This window comes from Lycorma delicatula, chromosome 6 (assembly GCF_047948215.1).
Source record: "Lycorma delicatula isolate Av1 chromosome 6, ASM4794821v1, whole genome shotgun sequence".
In the NCBI taxonomy this organism is placed as follows: domain Eukaryota; kingdom Metazoa; phylum Arthropoda; class Insecta; order Hemiptera; family Fulgoridae; genus Lycorma; species Lycorma delicatula.
The window spans coordinates 94,870,359-94,892,853 of NC_134460.1; the positions used below are offsets into that span (position 1 = coordinate 94,870,359).

At 28.7% G+C, this 22,495-nt stretch overlaps 1 protein-coding gene across 3 annotated transcripts in view; it reads right to left on the bottom strand.

Annotated features, from left to right (window-relative positions):
* LOC142326047 (WW domain-binding protein 2-like) overlaps positions 1–22,495 on the bottom strand; it is a 55,734-nt gene that overhangs the window by 28,361 nt on the left and 4,878 nt on the right. For all 3 annotated transcript variants that reach the window (XM_075368144.1, XM_075368141.1, XM_075368143.1), the window contains exon 2: positions 5,904–6,078. In XM_075368144.1, the coding sequence (XP_075224259.1) occupies positions 5,904–6,078 (175 nt within the window). The remainder of the gene's footprint in view (positions 1–5,903; positions 6,079–22,495) is intronic.

The window sequence follows — 22,495 nt, forward strand, 5'->3', positions numbered from 1 at the left end:
TGTCCAAGATTTTTGCTGTTGGAGCTTGGATGGCTGAGGTGAGACTCAGCTTGGTGCCAGAGAAATCAAGAGATTGCAGTTATATCCTCTGCCAAGTGTATACCTAGCTTGTTAGTCAGTGGATGGGAAAAGAAAAGTCAAAGAATTCAATAAAATATCTAGGCGTATGGTTTGACTTCCGGCTGAGATTTGGAAGGCACGCCATTGAAGCTGCTGAAAAGGCAGAGAGAATCATGCGCTATGTAGCAGGAATTCTACTTAATTGTGGGGGTCCGAGGCAACTGCAGAGGAGGTTACTTACAGAGCTGCATATAGCACGCTGCTGTATGGTGCAGAAATCTGGGCAGACAAGGTATGGTACAGAGGGAGGATTAAGGCCTTATGTAGAAGGTGCTACCTCTGGATTGCAACAGCCTATGTTCTATAGGCATATGTTTCTCTGGAGGCTGTGAAGATCTTGGCGAGGATGCTTCCCATGGACTGGACTTAGCAATCGCATGCAGGAGAAGGCGAGAACTTGGTACCTTGAATCCAAATGAAAGAGAGGCAAGTTCAATGATCATGGAGGAGTTGATGAGGGCATGACAAGAAAGTTGAGATGGATGTGAGAAGGGCAGGTGGACCAATAGAGTAATAAAGGATGATGGAAGATGGTCCAGATGAACTCATGGCTTGCTGGATTTTAATTTAACTCAATAGCTGGCGGGCCATGGGAATTTAGAGAATATCTATTCCGTTTTGGGTTGGATTACTCTGATGGATGTCCTGACTGTGAGGTTGAGGAGTTGGCATTCCATGTGTTCTTTTGTTGTCTTCATTTTAACCCAGAAACAGGGGGAGATAATGGATGCCACTGGAAGAAATGTAATGCTTGAACCAGAGGAACTGAAGGGGATTATGCTGTATGGTGAAGACTACTGGTCTCCCATTTCCAGATTTGTTGCATGAGCGGTAATGATGAAATTACACATTATCAATGAAAATCGTAGGCCAAGAAGGGGTCAACGGAAGGTGTGGGGGCGAACAGGCATGTGGCTGAGAGTGTAGGGGGTTCCCCATATGTGTGGGGGTCGCCTGGGTGCAATGAGATCATGGGCACTCCACTCCCACACCCGATGCGAGTGTTACCTGCGAAGTAAGCATGCTATACTGTTTGATTGTCTGTGAGGTGTTTGTTTATGTGACTGGTTGTGACTGATTGATGTGGTAAGATGTGAAGAGTGAGTGGTATGATTTTAGTCTGATGTGAAGTATCTCACAGGTACGCGAGATACAGGTGTGTCTGTTGACTGTGGTGCCTGAATGTGTGTAAGGGCGGATTCCCCATTCCTGAAATAATGCACACCAGATGTACCAGGAAGGGTGGGTAGCCAGGAGTGGAAGTTTAGTCAGTAGTGCGCAGGAAAACATATGCATTTAATAACATCTTGTGGAACTTGTTAGTAAGCCCGACACTGCCTAGGCGCCCATAAATGGAGTTTCTTCACCTCTTACCAAAATGATGAGCACAGCCGAATGATGCCAGGTAAAAATGATTGTCTCTCTAAGACAAGCTGGTAGGAAGAAAATTAATATTCAAAAAAGGCTTATCTTATGTAACTTAAAAGAATTGTACACAGATTCAAAGAAAAACATAATTTAAAAATTGGTTTTTCAAAATCTGCTGATTGAAGACCTAAATTTTGTGTCTAGGTAATGGGTCAGGTGCTCACTCTGTGTGTGTGTGTGTGTGTGTGTGTGCGCGCGCGTCCAACCAAAATATTAAACTCATATTGTCTGCTCAAAAAATGAAATTTGATTATAAAATTCTCCTTTCAACCATGGTATGTGATATAGAAAATTAAACATGCATGCTGTCAAATGTGAAAAATGTCCAGGCACTAATGAAGTGCTCAGATTACAGCAAAAAAGCTGCGATGATTTTGATTCTGAAATTACCTTCTGTTGACCGTTGTGAAGTAACTACTCAAATTCTTCCATTTCAAGAGTACTTAGATACCCACTTACTGAAAATTTAAATAATCTAAAAAAGCATCATTTTGTTGCAAAGAAACAAGCTAATTTCCTCAACATTAAAAAGAAAAACTTGTTGGAGGGTGAATGTATTGTAATGTGAGACTTCTCTCAAAATTCTCCTTTTGTGATAGAGGATGAAGTTTAATCATATCACTGGTCAAAAACTTATGTCACAGTACATCCATTCTCATATATTAAAAAAAAAAAAAACATGAAAATTACAAAGCCAAAGCTACTGTGTGATTAGTGAGTACTTAAGGCACAATACTACATCGTTCTTCTCCTTTCAAACACAAGTTACAAATAAAATAAAACACAGTTACCACAAGTTAAACAATTTTTTTATTTTTCTGTTGGCACCTCAGCCCAGTAATGAAAAAATTCATAAATTTGTGCTACCATCAAGAAGATTTTGAAATCACAGCTGAATGGCATTTTTTTGCCTCACACCATGGAAAAGGACCATGTGATGGTATTGGTGGAACTGCAAAAAGGACTGTGACTAAAGTAAGCCTTCAAAGGACAGTCAAAAATCAAATTTTTCCACCTGCTGAAATGTACTATTATTACAAAGACAATATTAAAAATATAACATATTTTCTGCTCTAATAAAAATGTTCAAGAGACTGAAGAATACCTCAGTTCTCGTTATCAGGTAATCACAACAGTCCCAGAAAAAAGAACCTTTCTCAGTTATGTTCCAACAAGTCAGAAATGTATTCTGAAAGTCTGGGCGTCCTCTGAATCAGATTTATGTTAGTATCGGTACAGAAGGACATTAGTGTTTCTGATTGCTTATAGGTTTACCAAAGCCAAAATGTAAAAATTATGTCTGCTGTGTATACGATGACAAGTGGTGGTTAGGCTAAGTCATTCAAGTCAAAAAACATGAAAATGAAGAAGAATATCAAATATACTTTTTCCATCCGCAGGGTCCTGGTACTTCATTCAAGAAATCACTGAGGGATAATCAAACATGGGTTCAACTGGAAAATATTTTAATGATTCTAACACCTTCAAAGCATTTTCTATCAACTACTGGAAGAGGACACAACATAAAACCAAAGAAGAATGAGGACATATCAGTTCTACTACATAAAAAAATGGCAGGAACACTAAGTTATGTTTGTTATTGAAAGTGCAAGATTTATTCACAACTTCCATTAGCAGGAGTTAAATAAGGTAAAAGCTGTCATTGTGTAAGAACAACTTGTTAACGTATTTGAATTATTATTTATCATTCTGTACTATTTTTTTTAATGGACAATTCAATTTTTATAAGTACTACTAGTACTTATGAGTTAAAAAGTAAAAAACAGGCCTGTTACCCTAAGCCCTTCACTATTTATTTTGAGCCCAAAATTTGAAAAAACAATTTGTAAATGTAACTTCAGCAAACATTACATGATTTGGTTACATAACAAAATGAATTTTGGGTAAAGATGAAATTCCATCTTTATTCTTTCCAATAAATCCTTTCTAAACCTCTGTACGATTTAAAATAAGAATGCTACAGCTCATTGAAAACTGATTAAAATGGCTGTTTTTACCTATTGACGAGTTAGAAAATAGTCTATTCTCGGAAAGAAATTTTTTTTAAATATAAAAAAAATATTTTTTGGCCACTACAAGGTGGGTATATACCAAATATCATCAAAATCAAAAACAGAGATGCACTGATCATTTGTTGAATTAAAATGGAATATCCATCCCATAAGTCCTATTTTGCTTTGTTTTCCTTCTGGATGCTATTTTATGATTTCCAACAAAAAATTTATTTCTCAGGAATGAGTAAAGCTACTTTAATTAAATTCTTCAAATGTGATACTAGTGTGTCTTATAGTACAAAATAGAGAATTTTTGAAAATGTTACTATCAGAAATTTCAAAATGGCGGCTATCTTAATTTTTTAATCTTTAATATTTTTATAATTATTTGTTGATCAAATTTTTGGCTGATTTTATTTCTTCCATTAAATGTAATAAATAATGATTATTAATAATAAATAATAATAGTAAATTAATAAAAATTATCACCTTAACAGGTTAACTGTCTGCAATAACTTATTGTCATCAGATTTTTATAAATGAGGTGTCATTTTCAATAAATGACACCTATAATTTATTGTTATTACAATAAATTTTGTAATAAATAAGAATTTGATGAAACAATTACTTATAACTATATATGGTTATGGCAGCAAACATTATTAACCGATAATTAAGCATTAAATTAATTTGTAATGTTAATTCATACTCTTTATAGAGCATATTTGTTTCCTTTGACTATGTTAAGTTCCAAGATAAGAACAGCAACAAATATTGCATTTTTTCAATCCTACTCACACCATGAGAAAAGTACCAATTATATTATACTTTGGAAATATTCTTAATTTCAGTTTATGCATTTACAATTTCTGGTATTCTTAATTTAACTGCTGAGCTCTTACATGTAATTTACATTAACAAATTGTACAACTCATTTGAAATTGTTCAAATCTGTTACACCTACACAATATTATCAATTTATAATTGAACAAATATAAAGCACAAATATATTGACATGCCTGTAACCAATATATTTTAATACATATATATATATATATATATATATATATATTGAGTGAGAGGTATAACTGAACTGTCTGTTGTTACAGTTTCACTATAACTTTGGGAAATTTTAGGTTCAAATCCTTTATAATTATTACTGTAAAGTTTACTTTTAACAAAATAACTCAAACCCAAAGTTACAACAACCTGAGATACAACTATTATAAAATGTAATATAACTTTATAATATTTAAATTTCATGGATTCATTAATAAACTGTCATTAATAGACGAGTTAATTTGCCTGTTGTGAGGCAATCAAAATCTGAATTATAAAATAGATTAATATACATAATTTGGGTATGATGTGTAAAGAATTGATGACCAAACACATGCAATGCAATTAAAATATATGACTAAGCATGATTTTGAGGAAGGTAGTGAGCGCATGTATTTTTTATTAAAGAAATCAAGAAGCATCTCCACTCTGCAGTTTATTAAAATGAAAATTAATTTAAACCAAAAAAAAATAAATAAATGAAATAAAATTGTTTATATCCTCCTAAAATAATATTTAAATTATAAATGATTTTAACAAATAGTTTTTTTTTTTTGTTTTTTAGAGAAAAATTTCCAACAACTATCTCTAAAAATAATACATAAGTAGGTCTGTGTTGTAAGTTAAAAAGAATTATGTGTTCAACATATGCAAAAATGCAGTTAGGATAACAGCAAAAACTGGTTCAGTTATCTGAGAAACTGGTTTTTTTCTTTACTCTATTTCACAACTAGTCATGATTATAAAGTATTTAATTTCACTTATCAATTATTATTTTTTATTCTTCAGATTTAATTAATTGAATTACATGAACTAATGCACTAAATATAATGACGTATATGTGTTCTGTTTAACACAATTTTCTTTTAAAATTTATAATCATCAACAAAATAATACAACCATATACACAAAAAAAGAGATGAGCTAATTAACATCATTAGAAGAGAAATAATATTAGAATACTATATAATAATTAGAATATTATAATATTAATATATTAGAAATATACTTATCTATATAAGTATAAAGTCACTGATATTTTTAACATATATTGATTTACAACTATTTATAAGGACAGATAAAAAGATTTATCTTAAATATTTGCAGATAAAAGAAAATTGTTTTGCAGTAGTAACATAATTATCTAATCGTTAGAATGACTTATTTCTATATAAAATATTTCCCATTATCATAAAATATACTTTCCTTCATAACATGTTAACAGTAACTACTATAACAAAAATTAATTACACAGATTATCCAATAAATATATAAACTTACATCACTCAAAGCAATAAATGGGAAACTAAAGGATATCATAGAGTCCCTTAAGTTATCATTATTAAATATCATACGATGAGTTGTTAAATATACACGACCAGTTTTTGAACCACGAAATGCTGCATCATCCTGTCCATGGAACTCTATTGTAACACTATCAGAGAATAACAGTATACTGAAAAAAAGGATAACCAAAATTAAAGTATTTTAAAATTATTAAACTATGTCTTCAAATATGTTTAGTAAAAACATAAATCTAAAAAAAATATTTTGAAAACCATGCATGCACAGTTATTAAATTCTTAAGTTATGCCAGAGGTTAGTAATTTTGCATTCCCCAAACAAATTTTAAAATTGATAGTATAATTTAGGAGATATATGCAGTGACATACAGAATAATAAGAATCACTGGACACCAGGCCAACACAAATTGAAAAAAAAGAAGAAAATCCTTATTACAGAGCAAGTGCAGAATAATTCCTTCGTAAGCTGAAGAAGGATTATTCTTTTTTTCTGTTAAAACTCAGGGTCTACTCTACATTGTATCACTACACTCAAGTAAAACAACACTGACAGTGATTTTTGTATCTCATATGTTTTAATCATATGAACGATCAGGGTAAATTATGTAATAAATAATCCATTCACTTTCAAATGATGTAATATACAGAAGGCTTATCTATCACAACTCGGTACAGGTGATTTAAATAAAATAAGGAAAAAATTAAAAGAGGTCAATAATATCAGTTTAAATTTTTTTACTACTATGCTAGGTAAAATTTCATTACTACTCTTTTTAACTACAATTACTACTACTTTAAAACTGAAATATTATTTTCTTAAAATGATACCAATAAAATCTTAGTTAACCCTTTGTGTTAAAAAATTACAAATTACATAAACTCTGTTCAGTATGGTGAAACTAATAATAATAACTAATTATAAAAACCTGTTACAGCAACTACTGTACATTAGTGTAAACTGATCAAGTAAGAAGATCTGCAGTACATATCAGTACATCTGCAAGTCTTTTACAAAAAAAAAATAAAATCTTAAAATTACACTATGAAATAATTTTTTTTTATTTTCTCAGTTTTGGTTTCTGGCTTTAAAACTGATGCCAAATTAAAAACAAATTCCAAAACATAATAACCCTAATTATATCTTCTTACATATAAATGCAATATATTGCAAAAGTTTGTGGATTTGTCTATTATATATTCATGTTATCCCAGGGAAGATTTTAAGTCATAGATCAAGGCCCTAGACCCTTGGGGATTAATATATTAAAGATATTCATAAAAAAAAAAGATTAATCCTTTTTTCACATTATATATGAGAATAACAAACATATCATGGGTTTAGGAGGAGGAGCCCCTTGGCCAGATAATCGGGTGAGCGAAAAGAGCCCTGTCATATATAAACCACCCTTAGTCTATATATATATATATTTTGTAAAGACATTTGTAATTTTCATATTTATGATAATTTATCTTGTACTAGCGTCAAAATAATTGATATATTGATATGAGTATTCAGGTCTTAGCCTTTCATTCTTATGGTATTAATTTTTTAGCAACTATTTAATAATTGTACTGATTGTAATGTTTTTGTGTGTTAAATTTAAACAATTTTTTTCAACAATAAATACTTAGTACATAATCAAACGCATCTGCCTATCAAAAATAATTTTATTATAAATTAAATATCTTCTTTTTTTCAGATATTTCAAATTTGCAAGTTATGTCCTGTCAACAATACTAATGTAGTGTATTTATTTATCCAATGAATAACATTTATTTAATAATCTGCATTTAGTTATCTGCATTTCTGGTATTATAACTATGAATTTGGGTTTTTAAAAACTATTTTTGTTTTAAAAAGCATGCGTATCACAAATACAGAATTACAGATGCCGTAATTCACTATCTTATCAAAGACCCAAACTTTGTTTTTACAGCCCAAATTATATAATTGTACTAATTTAAAAATTTTATGTCAAAATTCCTCAGTTATATCATTATGCTACTTTCTATCATATTTCATTACTAATAATCTTTTTATTTTGGGTTTTACTTTTATTTATTGTTAAATGAGTATTTTTACCAATCATCATTTCATATGTTCAATATTTCTTTTAATTTATGTTAAATTAAATTTTTTAAATAAAAATTTTAACTTTTTTTTTTTTAATAATCTCCTTCAATTCTTCACTTATTTCTACGTACAAATCGAACCGTGAAGAGGTTAGACATATCCTTGTCTCACCCCACTTTAAACTTGAGCTTTTCTTTTTAGGGCAACTAAAAACGCAGCTACTGGAGTTTTTGTAAGATTGTAAGTAACTATAGTTCTGCTACATATATATATATATAAAATGGGGGCAAAGGAAAGAAAAAGAACAATTTAATTTGTAATCATAAAAAGTAACTTTCATAGCATTCAATCAAATGACTATGATGAAAAATTGCTGTCATTAAAAAAAAAATAATAATAAAATGTTTAAAAATAAATTATATTTTTGTACACTAAACTTTTTCTAGTTAGCAAGCATCTAATTTTTATTATTACATCACTAATATTATACTACATATCTTGAGCTATAATTTTGATTTTTATTTATTAATTTTAAATTAATAAATAAAATTAGACACCACTAATATTTTAGATAATTTGTAACACAAACTCTTGTCATGAAAAATCAGTTCTTAATTGAGAGTTGATCACTTCTTAATTTTTTTTTTTTTTCTTTTATAAGACACATACTTATTTATTTAATAAGTATTTTTAATGGTGAAAATATGTAAATAAGTGCAAATAAATGGTTTGACAAAATACTACTTAAATTTCTAATCACAGACAACTCACACACTATACAGAGAGATAAAAGATTATTTTTTAAAGATATTCCAAATCTATTAAAATATTGTAAAATTCATGATATATTTATAATTTTTTTTTGAAAATTCACTTTATGAACATATAACCACCGTGTTGACTGATATTATTAACTGATTTAGAATTAAACTGTTTTGGTGTTAATTTAATTTATATTATAATTTTAATACAAAAAAAAAATTTCTTTAAATACAACATGCTGACCCCTAAAATACACAATTTAATGGAATATTTTTTGATTTATCTTATTAAGAATTAATCAGTGAAGTGCTCTTGATTAGTTTACATCATAAGCTTACTTTTCACACATTATACAAACCAAAACATAAATTATTCTTTTCATGATTTTCTGTACATTTTTACTTCTTTATTGAAAATGTAATTTTCTAGTTTTACAATCCTTTTATAATCTTTTGTATAATTAGAAACTAAAAGGAAAGATCTGAGACTAAAGAAACACAATCAATAGAATTATTTTAAGATTATATTTCAAAATTTTATGATTATTCAGTACACAGCAACAATTTGACGAATACTAGGAAATGATTTAGGTATGATTTATAAATGAGAACACTAAGGATAATTAATTTTTTTTAAATCAGTAAATCATTGTAAAATACAAATTTATTTGATATCTGTCAAGAGGAATATGGATTCAATGCAAAACAAGAAATTTTAAAGTAAAAAAGGATAAAATAAAGGTAATGAAAAGTGGGGGATAGCAAAAAAAATTAATGTTAGAATAACAAGAATACACATGATAAAAGTAGCAGAATTTTTTATTATTTAGGTTAACTTTTTCTTATTTAAGTTTATTTAAATAAAAATATAATTTTACAATTATTTAATTATAGTATTGGAGAAAATATGAGTAAAAAAAGCAAAGTGGTATGAATCAGAATGTTAGTTGTTAATACATGTTATCATACTTCAATTATATATTAAGTATTCTTAAATCATACTGGCATAAGTAAATAGATTTAAGATATGAAAAGTGGACAATGGGGAAGTCTGAGAACAAAAAATTGACTTACGAGATGCGATTTAGAGGAAAATCTAAAAATTAATGGGGTGATCCAAGTATTAAAGAAAGATTTATTTAAAAATAGAGAACATGGCAGCAGAATCACATCCCAAAAGTAGCTGAGGTAAAAAAGTAAAGTATACAAAAATTACAATTTGTTAAACTGATGACGTTAGATGAATGGTGAGGCAAGGGCATTGATATAACAAGAATAAATGGAACAAGAATAAGTGCATTAAATCATTAAAATACATATAATTCTATGTTCATGAAAAACATAACTGGGAACTGGTTGTCCAAATATCACAGTAAAAGTTATCATTTTTACTGATTTTAACATGTGTATATTTGGTATTTGTTCAAATAGGCTAATAGTCCAAATTGTGGATAATTTTTAGGAATGGTTGCCATCAGGCTGGAGGAAATCAAACACCCACAACTCTTGTGGGTTACATCCAGCTACCAGTCAGTATAACCTTTGAGATCAAAAATAAAGAATAAATATGAATTAATACTTAGTGAAGGGGAAAAAATGTCATAAAATGAAAATGTAGATATCTATATCTACATTTACATACATGAAATCACACTCAAAGTTTTTACTTTTCATCAAAATATCCATTAATTTGGACAATGTTAACTGCAATGAAGCTCAAATCTAACAGTTTAATGATTAAAATGTAAAATACATATATGCAGATACGTTATAAAGATAATTTTTTCGGGAGGTTTAAAATCTGGTATTGGGGTTTAGCTTTAGCTCATAAACACTTTGCTTATGAGCTAAGTGATTTGCTTTTTGTGAAGCCACCAAAGAGAGAAAAAAAAACAGAATTTCAAGACTAGTTCACACACAGGCAGTCCTATCAGATCTCACTAAGAATAACTATTATAAATCCCGGTATCCTCAGCTCAAGAACATGGAATACCCTCAGCACAGATCTGGCAGTCATCTACAACCTTAGATTTAAAAACTGGAGAGAAAATAAATAAGGATAAGGAAACAGTGTTTGGTTTATACTTTTTAAACTTATATTTTTTTGATGTTATACTTTTTTCATACTTTATTATCTGAAATAAAAAAAAATTATTAAAAGGTTAATGATTGTGCTTACTAAATGTTCATTAATATACTGGTATTCCTATTATCTTTTTTTTTCTATATCAAGGAAGGCACATTAAAAAAAAATAACAAGAATTTTTTAAATTTGGGAATTTTAAAATGGGAATATTAATTTTTTAAAATGGAAATTTTTAAATCCTGTATCAATTGTCTAGGTATGTTTCTTTCCATGATTTGGAAAAAAAATTACCTTTGTACAACATTATGGAGCTTTATAAAAAACATTTATTTTTATACACCTAATTTGGTTTTGCACACTGTAAAATTTCAGGATTTTCTTTGTTGTTTCTCTTATTTGATGAAGGTTAATTTTGATGTATTGTAACTTTCTAGCACATTAGTATTATACTCAGTGAATAAGTAGGAATTACCATATAAATTAAGTTTTTTCTATACATAGTACTCTTGCACCTGATGTTTAAGACTTAAGATATTAAGAATTGTTAATATAATTTTTCAATATCAATATTGTCTAAAATATAAAATATATAATTGTTCAATATAAATATAAAATAAATTATTTTATTTGACAATAAAATACATCTTTATATAAAATATATATATATATATATATATATATATATATATATATAAAATGAATATTTTGGCGTCAGTGTCGAGATATTTGGAAAAATTTCATTTATGGTCCGATTTGACTCGTATTCAGAATATAAATTAGTTACATGAAAAGAAATATTTTTGAAAAAAATGGATAAAGGGGAAATAGGGAGAAAGGGAAAGCTTCAAAAAACGGAAGATGGGAAAGTTTAAATTTTGTCTATATATATATATATATATATATATATATACACACACACACTCAAATCTAGCATGGCAAAGCACTGCCAGGTCAGCTTTGTTATAAAAAATAAAATATAAATAATTTTTTTTATATAACAAAAAAGAAAAAACTCATTACAAATATTATTCAAGCATATACATAATTTTTCCATGTGTCACTATAACATAAATATTCCTTTAAATTTCAAGACATATATTCCTAAATCAAAGAAAATTTCCAATAGATTAAAATCATTAGATAATAAAAATCAAACTATGCTAGCAAATTAATGTTAAAAGAACTCTAATTTAATACCTTTGCATATTTGAATTAAAAGGTGTTGTATATAAACAAAATAGTTATTTTGAAACTTTAACTGCTCCATATTTCTGAAGTTTTGTTTTTTAGTAAATTCATGCTCAGTGATCGGGAAGGAACTACATTTGCTTTAAATGAACATTTCTGAATATGGCAATAGTTCTGATTACTCTGAAAGAAAACATCTCTAGATAAGTTCCCTTTTCAGAATACTCAATTGTTCATTTCACTCTTGCCATGTGTTCATCATCTGTTATATTTTTCCCCACAATTTTTCTGTTCTTCAATCTACCTTGATGCTGTTGATAAGTCTACATCATTACTAAGTAGTGTTAGCTAAAAGTATGAGTTGTAGTAGTGATGAAGAAAATAAAGTGAACAAAAAGTATGGTATAAAGAAAAGAAATCAGGATAAATGCAAACAAAAAGTAATAAAACAAGCAAAAATTAAGGGTCTACCTTTTGTGAATCAGGTAGGCAAGACTAAAGAATGAAGATCAACCACAGAAAACTGTGGGCAAGTGTTAAGATCTTTGTTTTTTTTTATCATGTCCTTGCCAAATAATTATTTTGCATTACAAAGAATTTTTTTTAATTGTTATTATTGAAAAATTATTTATTTTAAAACTTTTTTACCTATCTTTCTCTTGTATTTCACATAAATTCTTTTATTTAATCTTCTAAATTGGGAAATTTTGTTTCAGGTGTTCTCGAATGCTTTAATTTATTTTTAAATGATGAAAAGGAGCATATTATGCACATAAGTAGCATTGAATCAATAACAAATATTTATATATTTACAAGATCTAATTGTGAGTGAACCAGTTAAAAATACTAGAAAACATTAAGGTTGATTCCTCCAAGCCTAAAGGTAATGCTTTTCATTATGTTTATATAAATGGATCACACGAACAAACATTTACAACAAAACATTTATAAGCTTACACTCTTCCTCAGTTAAAAATGTGTGGAATTCTTGTGAAATGAAAAGTCCCATTGATTGTCAAGGGAAATCTGAAGGATCCTGAAATAATACAAGTCTAGAGAAAGATGTTAAGATGATGTCACTGAATCAATTTTGGTAAACAAAGTACATTATTTTAAAAAATATATTCTTTGCTAAATGTTAAAAGACTTCCTAACATGAATGGTGAAGTCAAGTACCATTTTTTCCTTAAGTACTAAAAGGAAAATTTCAATATATCACTTGGCAGGCTACAACAGACTGATGTGTGTTCAAAGTGTGAAGAGTGTCAAGGAGTAAGAGGCAAATCTCTGTGATTCTTACCTCAATAATGCAAAATGTGCAGCTGAACTGTTAGTTCTAAAAACTTTTATTCTGTAGTAAAAGAGGTAATAGATAATGTGCAGCAAAAATGAAATGTAATGGGACATTGCATTACATGGAATATCTGCCACTGCACCATATTCCTGTAGAAGTTTTTACCACAGGCAATTGTGGGTATATGAATTTTGTTTACATAATTTAAAAACTGGTAAAACTAATTTCATTCTTACTATGAAGCCCTTAAAGGGTCCAATGAAGTATGCAGTCATCTTAAGTACTACACTGTGACAGAGTTGTACTTTTTTTTTCAGACAGCTGCCTTGGGCAGAATTGTAACAATAAGTATTACATTATTTTCCCTTTAGGGGATCATCCATTTAATAACTGTGACAAGGATTTTGCAACTGTTAAAACAAAAATTAGGTGGAGTGATATGGTATACATTCATGAATATTATATTTCATTGATAAAAGCCATCTAAATCTGAAAAATTTGATTTTCACATTGTTTCTCCAATTGAAATAAATTCAATTCGAAATAAGGAAAATCCATTCAAAAAAATAGTGGCCAGAACATAATAAATCCATCATGTCTTTAAACAGTTTTTCAAAAAGAAAAGAAAATCACTACTGCAGTAAGAAGTTTCTATGAATTTAAATATTTATCAGGAAGTAAAGGAGTAGTGAAACTTCACAATATGTTGGATATTTAAAATACAAAATTTTTCACTCTCCAGGCATACTGGACAGAAAATTGTTTAACTACCAGACAAAAAATTTCCCAGCAAGCAGTACCGAAATACCAACAGAGATAAAAAAAAAATTAAAGAAGTAAAAAATGCTAGAAAAGTATATAAGCATAGATAAAAAAGCATTATATGATGAGATTGTTACATGGCCAGTACCAACCAAAAGTCATACCATAAGCTGTATCGGATGGATGCTACATATGAAGAACAATTTTGATTTTTTAAATATATGAATAAATAGATAAAAAAAAATAAATAAAAATAATAAATATATGAATAAATAAATACTAAATTGCTTGATAATATTCTTTTAATTATTACTATTTTTACATAAATGATTGTATTATTATTCTTTATTGTTTTAATCTCAACTTCTATATTTTTTACTTAATTTTGTTTATTTTTTTTTAATGGCTTTACCTAAATAATATTTTTATTTTCTTTCATTCCAGTATTATTTCATTTACCAGTATAGCCCTATGAATTTCAATATGTAATATCTCCAAAATTTCAGTCAGCCATTTTGCTTAACTGAAAATTTTAAACTTATAAATTTATAATCTGGGCAGTTTATTATATAAATTTCAGTTTTCTCTAGCCTCACTGTTTTTGAATAAATTAATTTTAGCTTCTCCTGAAAAATTTACTTTTTTTGGATGTGTTATCTTTCAAAATATCATTCACAAATGTTATCATACAATCCAAAACCAATCACTATAATGTATCAAGTTACAAGTTAGATAAAAAAAATAAAAAAAAATTTTTGATTGGTTTGTTTCTAATTCTGTTTAATTGTATTTTTTATTTGTGTGTATGATTAATTAAACTGCGATAAAGGAATTAAAAAATTAAAATAGATATGACATTACCATTACTAAATTGCACATTTTCATCACACACTGAAATTAATTTCAATGATTTTATTTTCTAATCTGATATTTTTCTTTGACTTCATTCCATAATAAATTAATTATTATAGTTTATATTAGGAAAGATATTCTTAAAGCATTAAGATAATGTAACATATTCAACTAATTTCTAGGGATAAATATTAATAAATGCATGCAGAACAAATGAACAAAATTACAAAATACTTCAAATTTCAAGTACTAAGAGAACAAAAGCAAGTCTTTATTATTAAGTACACTTGGGCATTACATAAAACACTTTTACTATGTATTAATCTATGACATTAACTCACAATAGTCAATAAATAAACACAATTATGAGAGGCACTTTAAATGTCTTATTTATTTTAATGAATTTTAGAGGAAGATGAATGAGACTAAAAAACCTAATGTACTGTAAAATTAAACAATGACTGCCAAAAATTAAAATAAAAAAAATACACTAAGAATTATACAATCAATGTACATAATCTACAAAAAAAAAACAAATATGTAAGTATTTATTTTAAAAATCCAAAGACGAAAAACATGGTTATAAATATGAAAAATAAAATTATTTTATCATAAATCACATTAAAAAATATTTCAAAAGCATAAGTTAAGCAACAGCTATGAAACTCACACCTACTAGCTACTCATTATTCTATTACCAATTCTGAAAATATCAGCTACTTTTGTGGTCTGCATAATTGTTACACTACACAATATGTCAATTTTATTAATGAATATGTGACAAAAATTTATTTAAAAACAACATATTTTAATAAATCCATAAAGTTTAAGAATAACAAAGAATTAAGAATGAATTAATTAATATTACCATTATTAATAAAAGAAAAACTATTTTTGTTTAAAAACAATATCAATTAAGCTCACACCTCACACTACTAATCACAAATCATCTTTGGGGAATAAATGTAATACTTAAAATCATTAAAAAAAATAAATAAATAGAAACTATAGTTATAAACTTGTACTTAGTAAATGAATAATGCTGAGTATTCTACAAAACTTACTAGAAAAATACCAGACAGCTCAAATTCATAAAATGAGACATCGGTAAAACAAAGAATATTTCCTAACACCATAAATATTTTCAATAAAGATCTCTTAACATTATAATTAATGCATGACCATAATTATCATTGAAATATGAAATCCCACAATTTTTCTTTAAACTGAAATCTTTTATTTTATCATATACCTCTTAGAAAAATTTATTTTTCTATCTGGCAACTTAATAAAGCAGGTATTTTATAATGCTTTTAACAACATGTTAACATACCCATACTACCCTAATTTTCAGTATGATTTTTAATATACAATTTTGTAAATGTAAAGGAAGTAAAAAAATAAAATATTCATTTATACTGTTCACAGCTACACAGGAACTAAGTCCAAATATTAAATAAAAGGAAGTTAATTTTAATGTGCAACAGCAGCTTTCTTTTCCACAAAAAAAAAAGAACCAATTAAAAAAATATGTTTTTTTAATAACAATCATCCTAACACCTAGTATCTATTTTTTAAATATGTATTGTTATTTCATTATTCATGAATTTGTGCTTCTGGTGAATGGACCGAACTCTTTAAGTTATGAATTCTTCTGAATAATCCATTAACAACCAGCAAGGTAAAATAAGTAGCATTACATTTAGGCAACTACAGTGCAGTAACAAATATTGATGCCATTCTGAATTTTTTCTACCTGTACCTAGCTCTGAAACTAATAAACTATTTCATTTCTTCACTTAACTCAAATAATATTTAATTGGTTCTTTAACGCAAATGGATTTAATTTTTTTTAAAGCAGATCTCAACAATGCTTACAATTATACTTGGCAGTTTAATCATCCATTACACATGTGAGTATAGAAACTTGATTTTTTTTCAACTCCCCTCCTGGGACCAGACCCACAATTAAGCATAGCACAGCCCCAGGAGGTGCCTTCAGGCATGACAGCCTGGCTTGCCAGTTTGATCTTGCTTTTGTGTCCTTCCTCTAACCCCCATAGCGAACCATCCAGGCAAGCCCAGATGAACAACGACTCCACAGGAGGCTGTCTGTCATCCCCTTGCCTCCCAATCTTTCTGTCTCAGAACTGAGGTTGTCTCAGGATAGAAATTGAAGCAATACTTTTTTCTATGTGTATTCATGGTCTTAGAAAAATGCTTTACAAATTCTACTGTAAATACTGCAAATGTCTAATAATATTATCACTGACTGTACATAATGAATCAGTTGTATGAACAGTAATTAGTTTTTGAAGGAAATTTATTTTAAAAATAAACAGTATTCTGAAAGAACTGCAGCAATTTTTAAGCAGAGAAAGATAAAAGAATGTATTTGATATAATTATAATTTTGGATTAATGGTGTTCATATAATAATAACCGGTAAGTACCAGTCATGTTACTAAGTATGGGGAAATCATACTTTATCTAAGGGTCAACCATTTCAAGCTGCTGCACACGATGATGAATCTAGTAATTATAATAAAATTAGAATTATATTAAAAGTTGGACAGACAATAATTCCCATCCCTTGCTAAAAATTAAGCTGTTGTCAAAATTATGAAAAAAGAAAATGCACAGTTGTCACCATAGAATTAAATTGTTTACAAAACATCACATAATATGTAAACTCACATTCCTATGTTTTTTTTTTAATTACAGTTGGCAATTATCATTGATTTTTTTCATTACTTCTTGGCTACTTCTACTTTAGTTACTTACTACTTTAGTTATTTTATGCTATTCAGTTAAGCAATTATATTTCTCTCTAGAAAAGTATTTTTTGTGCGAGAGCAAATCTACTTTCTGCTGTATATTTCTTACAAAATTTGTATTAGCATAATAAATAAGACTATGTAATAGACTATGTAAAATAACTAATTTGAAAATTAACCTAATATGGATATAAAAAATTATATACTTAAGAATGATAGCAACACTACTCTCCCGTTTCATTAGAACCACCAATTCAAATTCTAATTTTAATAATAAAAAAGCAAATGCTGAGAATTACAGTGAAAAATATTAAGTTCATAAAACTATTAGATTCTTGTAAATCTAATTTTCTTAGAGATAAAATCTTTTTGAAGAGATATGGGAGTATAACTATTACATTCAAACATTAGAACAAAAGTAAGACTACAAACTTCTAACGTTCCTGTAATATCCTTAAGGGACTATATTCATGGTGAATCAAATTAAATTTAGTGAAATTTATTTATATTTGTTATGCAACTATAAAAAGTTTAATTTTCTAATGAGCATGCATCACAGAAAAAAGATCCAAAAATGGTCCTGCAACAGTAACTGACCTGCGAAAATGCTAACCATTCACCCATTCTGCTTAAAAGAATTGATACTATTTTTAAGCGTATTATTCAGAATATGGCAAGCTGGAGTACTGTAATCAGTAGTGTAAGTAAATATAACATTTCTTTGTAAAGTATATTATGTTTTTGTAAAAAAAATTAAAAAATCTATAAATAAATTTTATTTATTTTTTTTTAATTTTATAATATTCAACAATATAATCAGGATTTAAATAATCAGGATGATTATCATAATAATCATTTTTATTTTTAAGTACAGAATACAGTTAGGAAACTAGTTACATCACTAGATGTCATTATCATATAATCTAATCTGTATAAAATCATCTAATCAGTAAAAAAAAAAGTCATGCAGAAGATAAAATATCGATAAACATACTTTAGAAAGATATTTTCTAAAATATTAAAATGACTACTAAATCAATAGTATACTCAATAACAAAAGTTAAAGTATACAGCACCAAAAACAAAAAATTACATTATCAAGCAATAAATTTATCTTAATTGCAGAGCAATGTCATTTAATAATCGATATCAGTATTTACATTTAATGATGATATAAAACCACAATAATCCACAGATATATCCCAAATGAAATAATTATTTAAATCCACAACAAAATTATAACAAAAAATTCAGTCACAGAAAAATTACACAGCCTAAACATATACAGAGATAAATATATGGTTCACTAAGTAGATGTTTTATACAGCCTGTATAAAATATCAGTCATACAATATCAGCAACACAACTGTATATATATTTAATTTCCACAATTACTATTAATCATTTCAAATACATTCTTGGCCGGTTAAACAAAATAAACCCATTTAAATTGGGATAAACTAATATTACAATTATTATTACTATTTTTTAAATAAAATATGGTTAGCCTATAAAAAGACAATACTTGTTGGGTAAAAATGGTCATTCACAAGAAATGCAAAACAAGAAAATGAGCAGCATGATAAAAATAAAAGGAATGCAGGAAAATGAAGCGATTACTACTGAACCAGAGTGAGTAAAGCTCACTGGATTACAAAAATATGAGTCACTTTTTAACAATATTGTTATTTTCATATACAGTTACAGACAATCTGAATGATTTTTCATTATAACAAACCATAAATAACTTTAAAAAAGTTATTAAAATAAAAAATTTTATTAATAAAATTTATTATGTACAAATTTGTTAATTTTTTTTTTACAAAAACATTTACATACTTTGCAAAGAAATGTTACTTTACTTACACTAATGATTACAATACTATTTAAATCAAAAACTTCAGTGAGAAGTGTTTCAAGCATGCTCATTTCATAAGCTTGAAACATGTTAAGATATCTGTTAATACCAGTTAATAATTAGTAAGGTTCAATTTATTACAATTTTTTTTTGTCACCACAGCAGAAAATCCAGTTTCCCAAAGATATGTGGTAGAAAACCAAACCTTAAAAATAACAATGCTTTTCAAAATAGCAATTGCTGGACAGCAATGGATGTTAATTTTTAACCTTTAACCAAAATTCACATAATTCTTATTTAGTAAATTCAATTTTCAAATTTCCAATATAAAACAGTCAAATTAAAGAGAGTATGTTTCATTGTTAGTTAGGGTTCCAGGAATGATATATAAGTATAAAAGGATTTCATATCCACAAGAAATGAGAATAGTCTTTCAAAAGTTTCAGTGAATATTAGGCAATGGCGTTTAATCTTTCATTTCATGTATCATTTTAAGATTTTATTTTTCATTTCAGTTTTATACAGTCACAAATTTTTCCAAATTTTGAAAAGGCTCAGATTATCATTTTGAACACTTATCATTTCACTTTTTTTATAAATGCCTTTATTTTGTCATCCAATGAAAACTGATTTATTGTCTGGATAAGTAGGATAGTCATGTTGTGATCCACAGCTCGAATGTCAATCAATCGTGCAGCTCAAAATCAGTATCCATTAGGAACACCTGCACCTCAATGTAGCTCAATCTGCTTGGCATTTTTCATTTAGAAAGCTAACTCACCTCTCACTCACACCTAAAAGCTACACCTAACCTCACAATGTGGTCACTGCCAATTTCAGAACAGTTTCAAAAATAACAAGTGTTCTAACTAAATTAACCACCTTGATGGCCCCCTGGAGAACATGTTAAAAATTGTTCATCCATCTGTTTTACTGCTAAAGCTTCTCTGAGGATGCCACAATAAATGAGAGTACAATTTTCTGTAACCATTTCACTTTGGTGGCAGCAATACCTCATATTTTCCTGTCATAGCTCAAGCACCATCAGAACAAAGCCAATGCACTGCTTCCAGTCCAATGTATTTTCTACAAAGAAGTCATCCAACTTCCAACTTTTTTAGTATCATTACAATCGTTCATATCTAAACACAAAATAATCCTTTTTAATAGTACTCTTAAATACATTTAATGCCATGCTTTCAATTCTGTAGTGTATATCATTTGACAGTGATATTGTATTTAGCTGTTTAACAGACTATTCAACCAACTTACAAGTCACCATATTTTTCACAGCAAGTAACACAACAGCTCTTCACAGATTGTGTAAGCATTTTTCTACACTTTACTATTATAAATTCACTAAGAGATGCCCCGCCCCTACTGCTTTTTGAGTACTGTCAGTAAAAGACAACAATTTTCTTTGTGCATTCTATCTCTGACAATTTTCAAACAAAATTATGTAAAGTCTGTTTCCCACAATGACTATTTGGTACTTAGGTGCTGTTTCAATGATAAAGCTTTGGTTTGAAAGAATTTCAAAGCGGATTACACAACAGTTGTGGCTCATTGTTTACACTCAAGACAGTAATCCAATATTAATTGTAGTATTTAAGGTAATAATCCTCCTCTATGAATCATGAGACCTTGCCGTTGGTGAGGGGGCTTGAGTGCTCAGGGATACAGAGTAGCTGGACCGAAGGTGCAACCATATCGGAGAGGTATCTGTTGAGAGCCAGACTAAGGAATGATTCCTGAAAGAGGGCAGCAGCTCTTTCAGTAGTTGTTAGGGGCGTGATACAGGACGACTTACACGGCCGTATCAACATCACTCAGTCCTCTGAGTACTGCGCAGCTGAAAGCAATGGAAAACTACAGCTGCTTTTTTTCCAAGAAAATGTGGCTCTCTGCATTTTCACATAGCAATAATGGAGGCGCCTTCCTTGGTAAAATATTCCGGACGTAAAATAGTCCCCCGTTCGGATCTCCGGGTGGGGACTACTAAGGAAGGGGTCACCAGAAAATTAAAAAATAACATTCTACGAGTCGGAGCGTGGAATGTTAGAAGCTTAAAAAAGGTTGGTAGGCTAGAAAATTTAAAAAGGGAAATGGGTAGGACAAATGTGGATATAGTAGGAATTAGTGAGGTTCGGTGGGAAGAGGAAGGCGACTTTTGGTCAGGTGATTTTAGAGTAATTAACTCAGCGTCAAATAATGGGCAGGCAGGAGTAGGTTTCGTGATGAACAAGAAGATAGGGAGGAGAGTAGAGTATTTCAAAACGCATAGCGATAGAATCATTGTAATAAGGATAAAATCAAAACCTAAACCGACAACGATTGTTAACGTCTATATGCCTACAAGCGCCCATGATGATGATGAGGTAGAGTGTGTATACGAAGAGATTGATGAAGCAATTAAACACGTAAAAGGAGATGAAAATTTAATAATAGTTGGAGATTGGAATGCAAGCATTGGTGAAGGCAAGGAAGGAAATATAGTGGGTGAATACGGGCTGGGCAAAAGGAATGAAAGAGGGGACCGACTTATAGAGTTTTGCACGAAGTATAATTTAGTAATTGTCAACACCCAATTTAAAAATCATAACAGAAGAATATACACTTGGAAAAAGCCAGGCGATACTGCAAGGTATCAGATAGATTATATCATGGTTAAGCAAAGATTTAGAAATCAACTCGTTGACTGCAAAACTTACCCTGGAGCAGACATTGATAGCGACCATAATTTGGTGATAATGAAATGTAGATTGGGGTTTAAAAACCTGAAGAAAAGGTGTCAGATGAATCGGTGGAATTTAGAGAAGCTTGAGGAAGAGGAGGTAAAGAAGATTTTTGAGGAGGACATCGCAAGAGGTCTGAGTAAAAAAGATAAGGTAGAAAATGTAGAAGAAGAATGGGAGAAT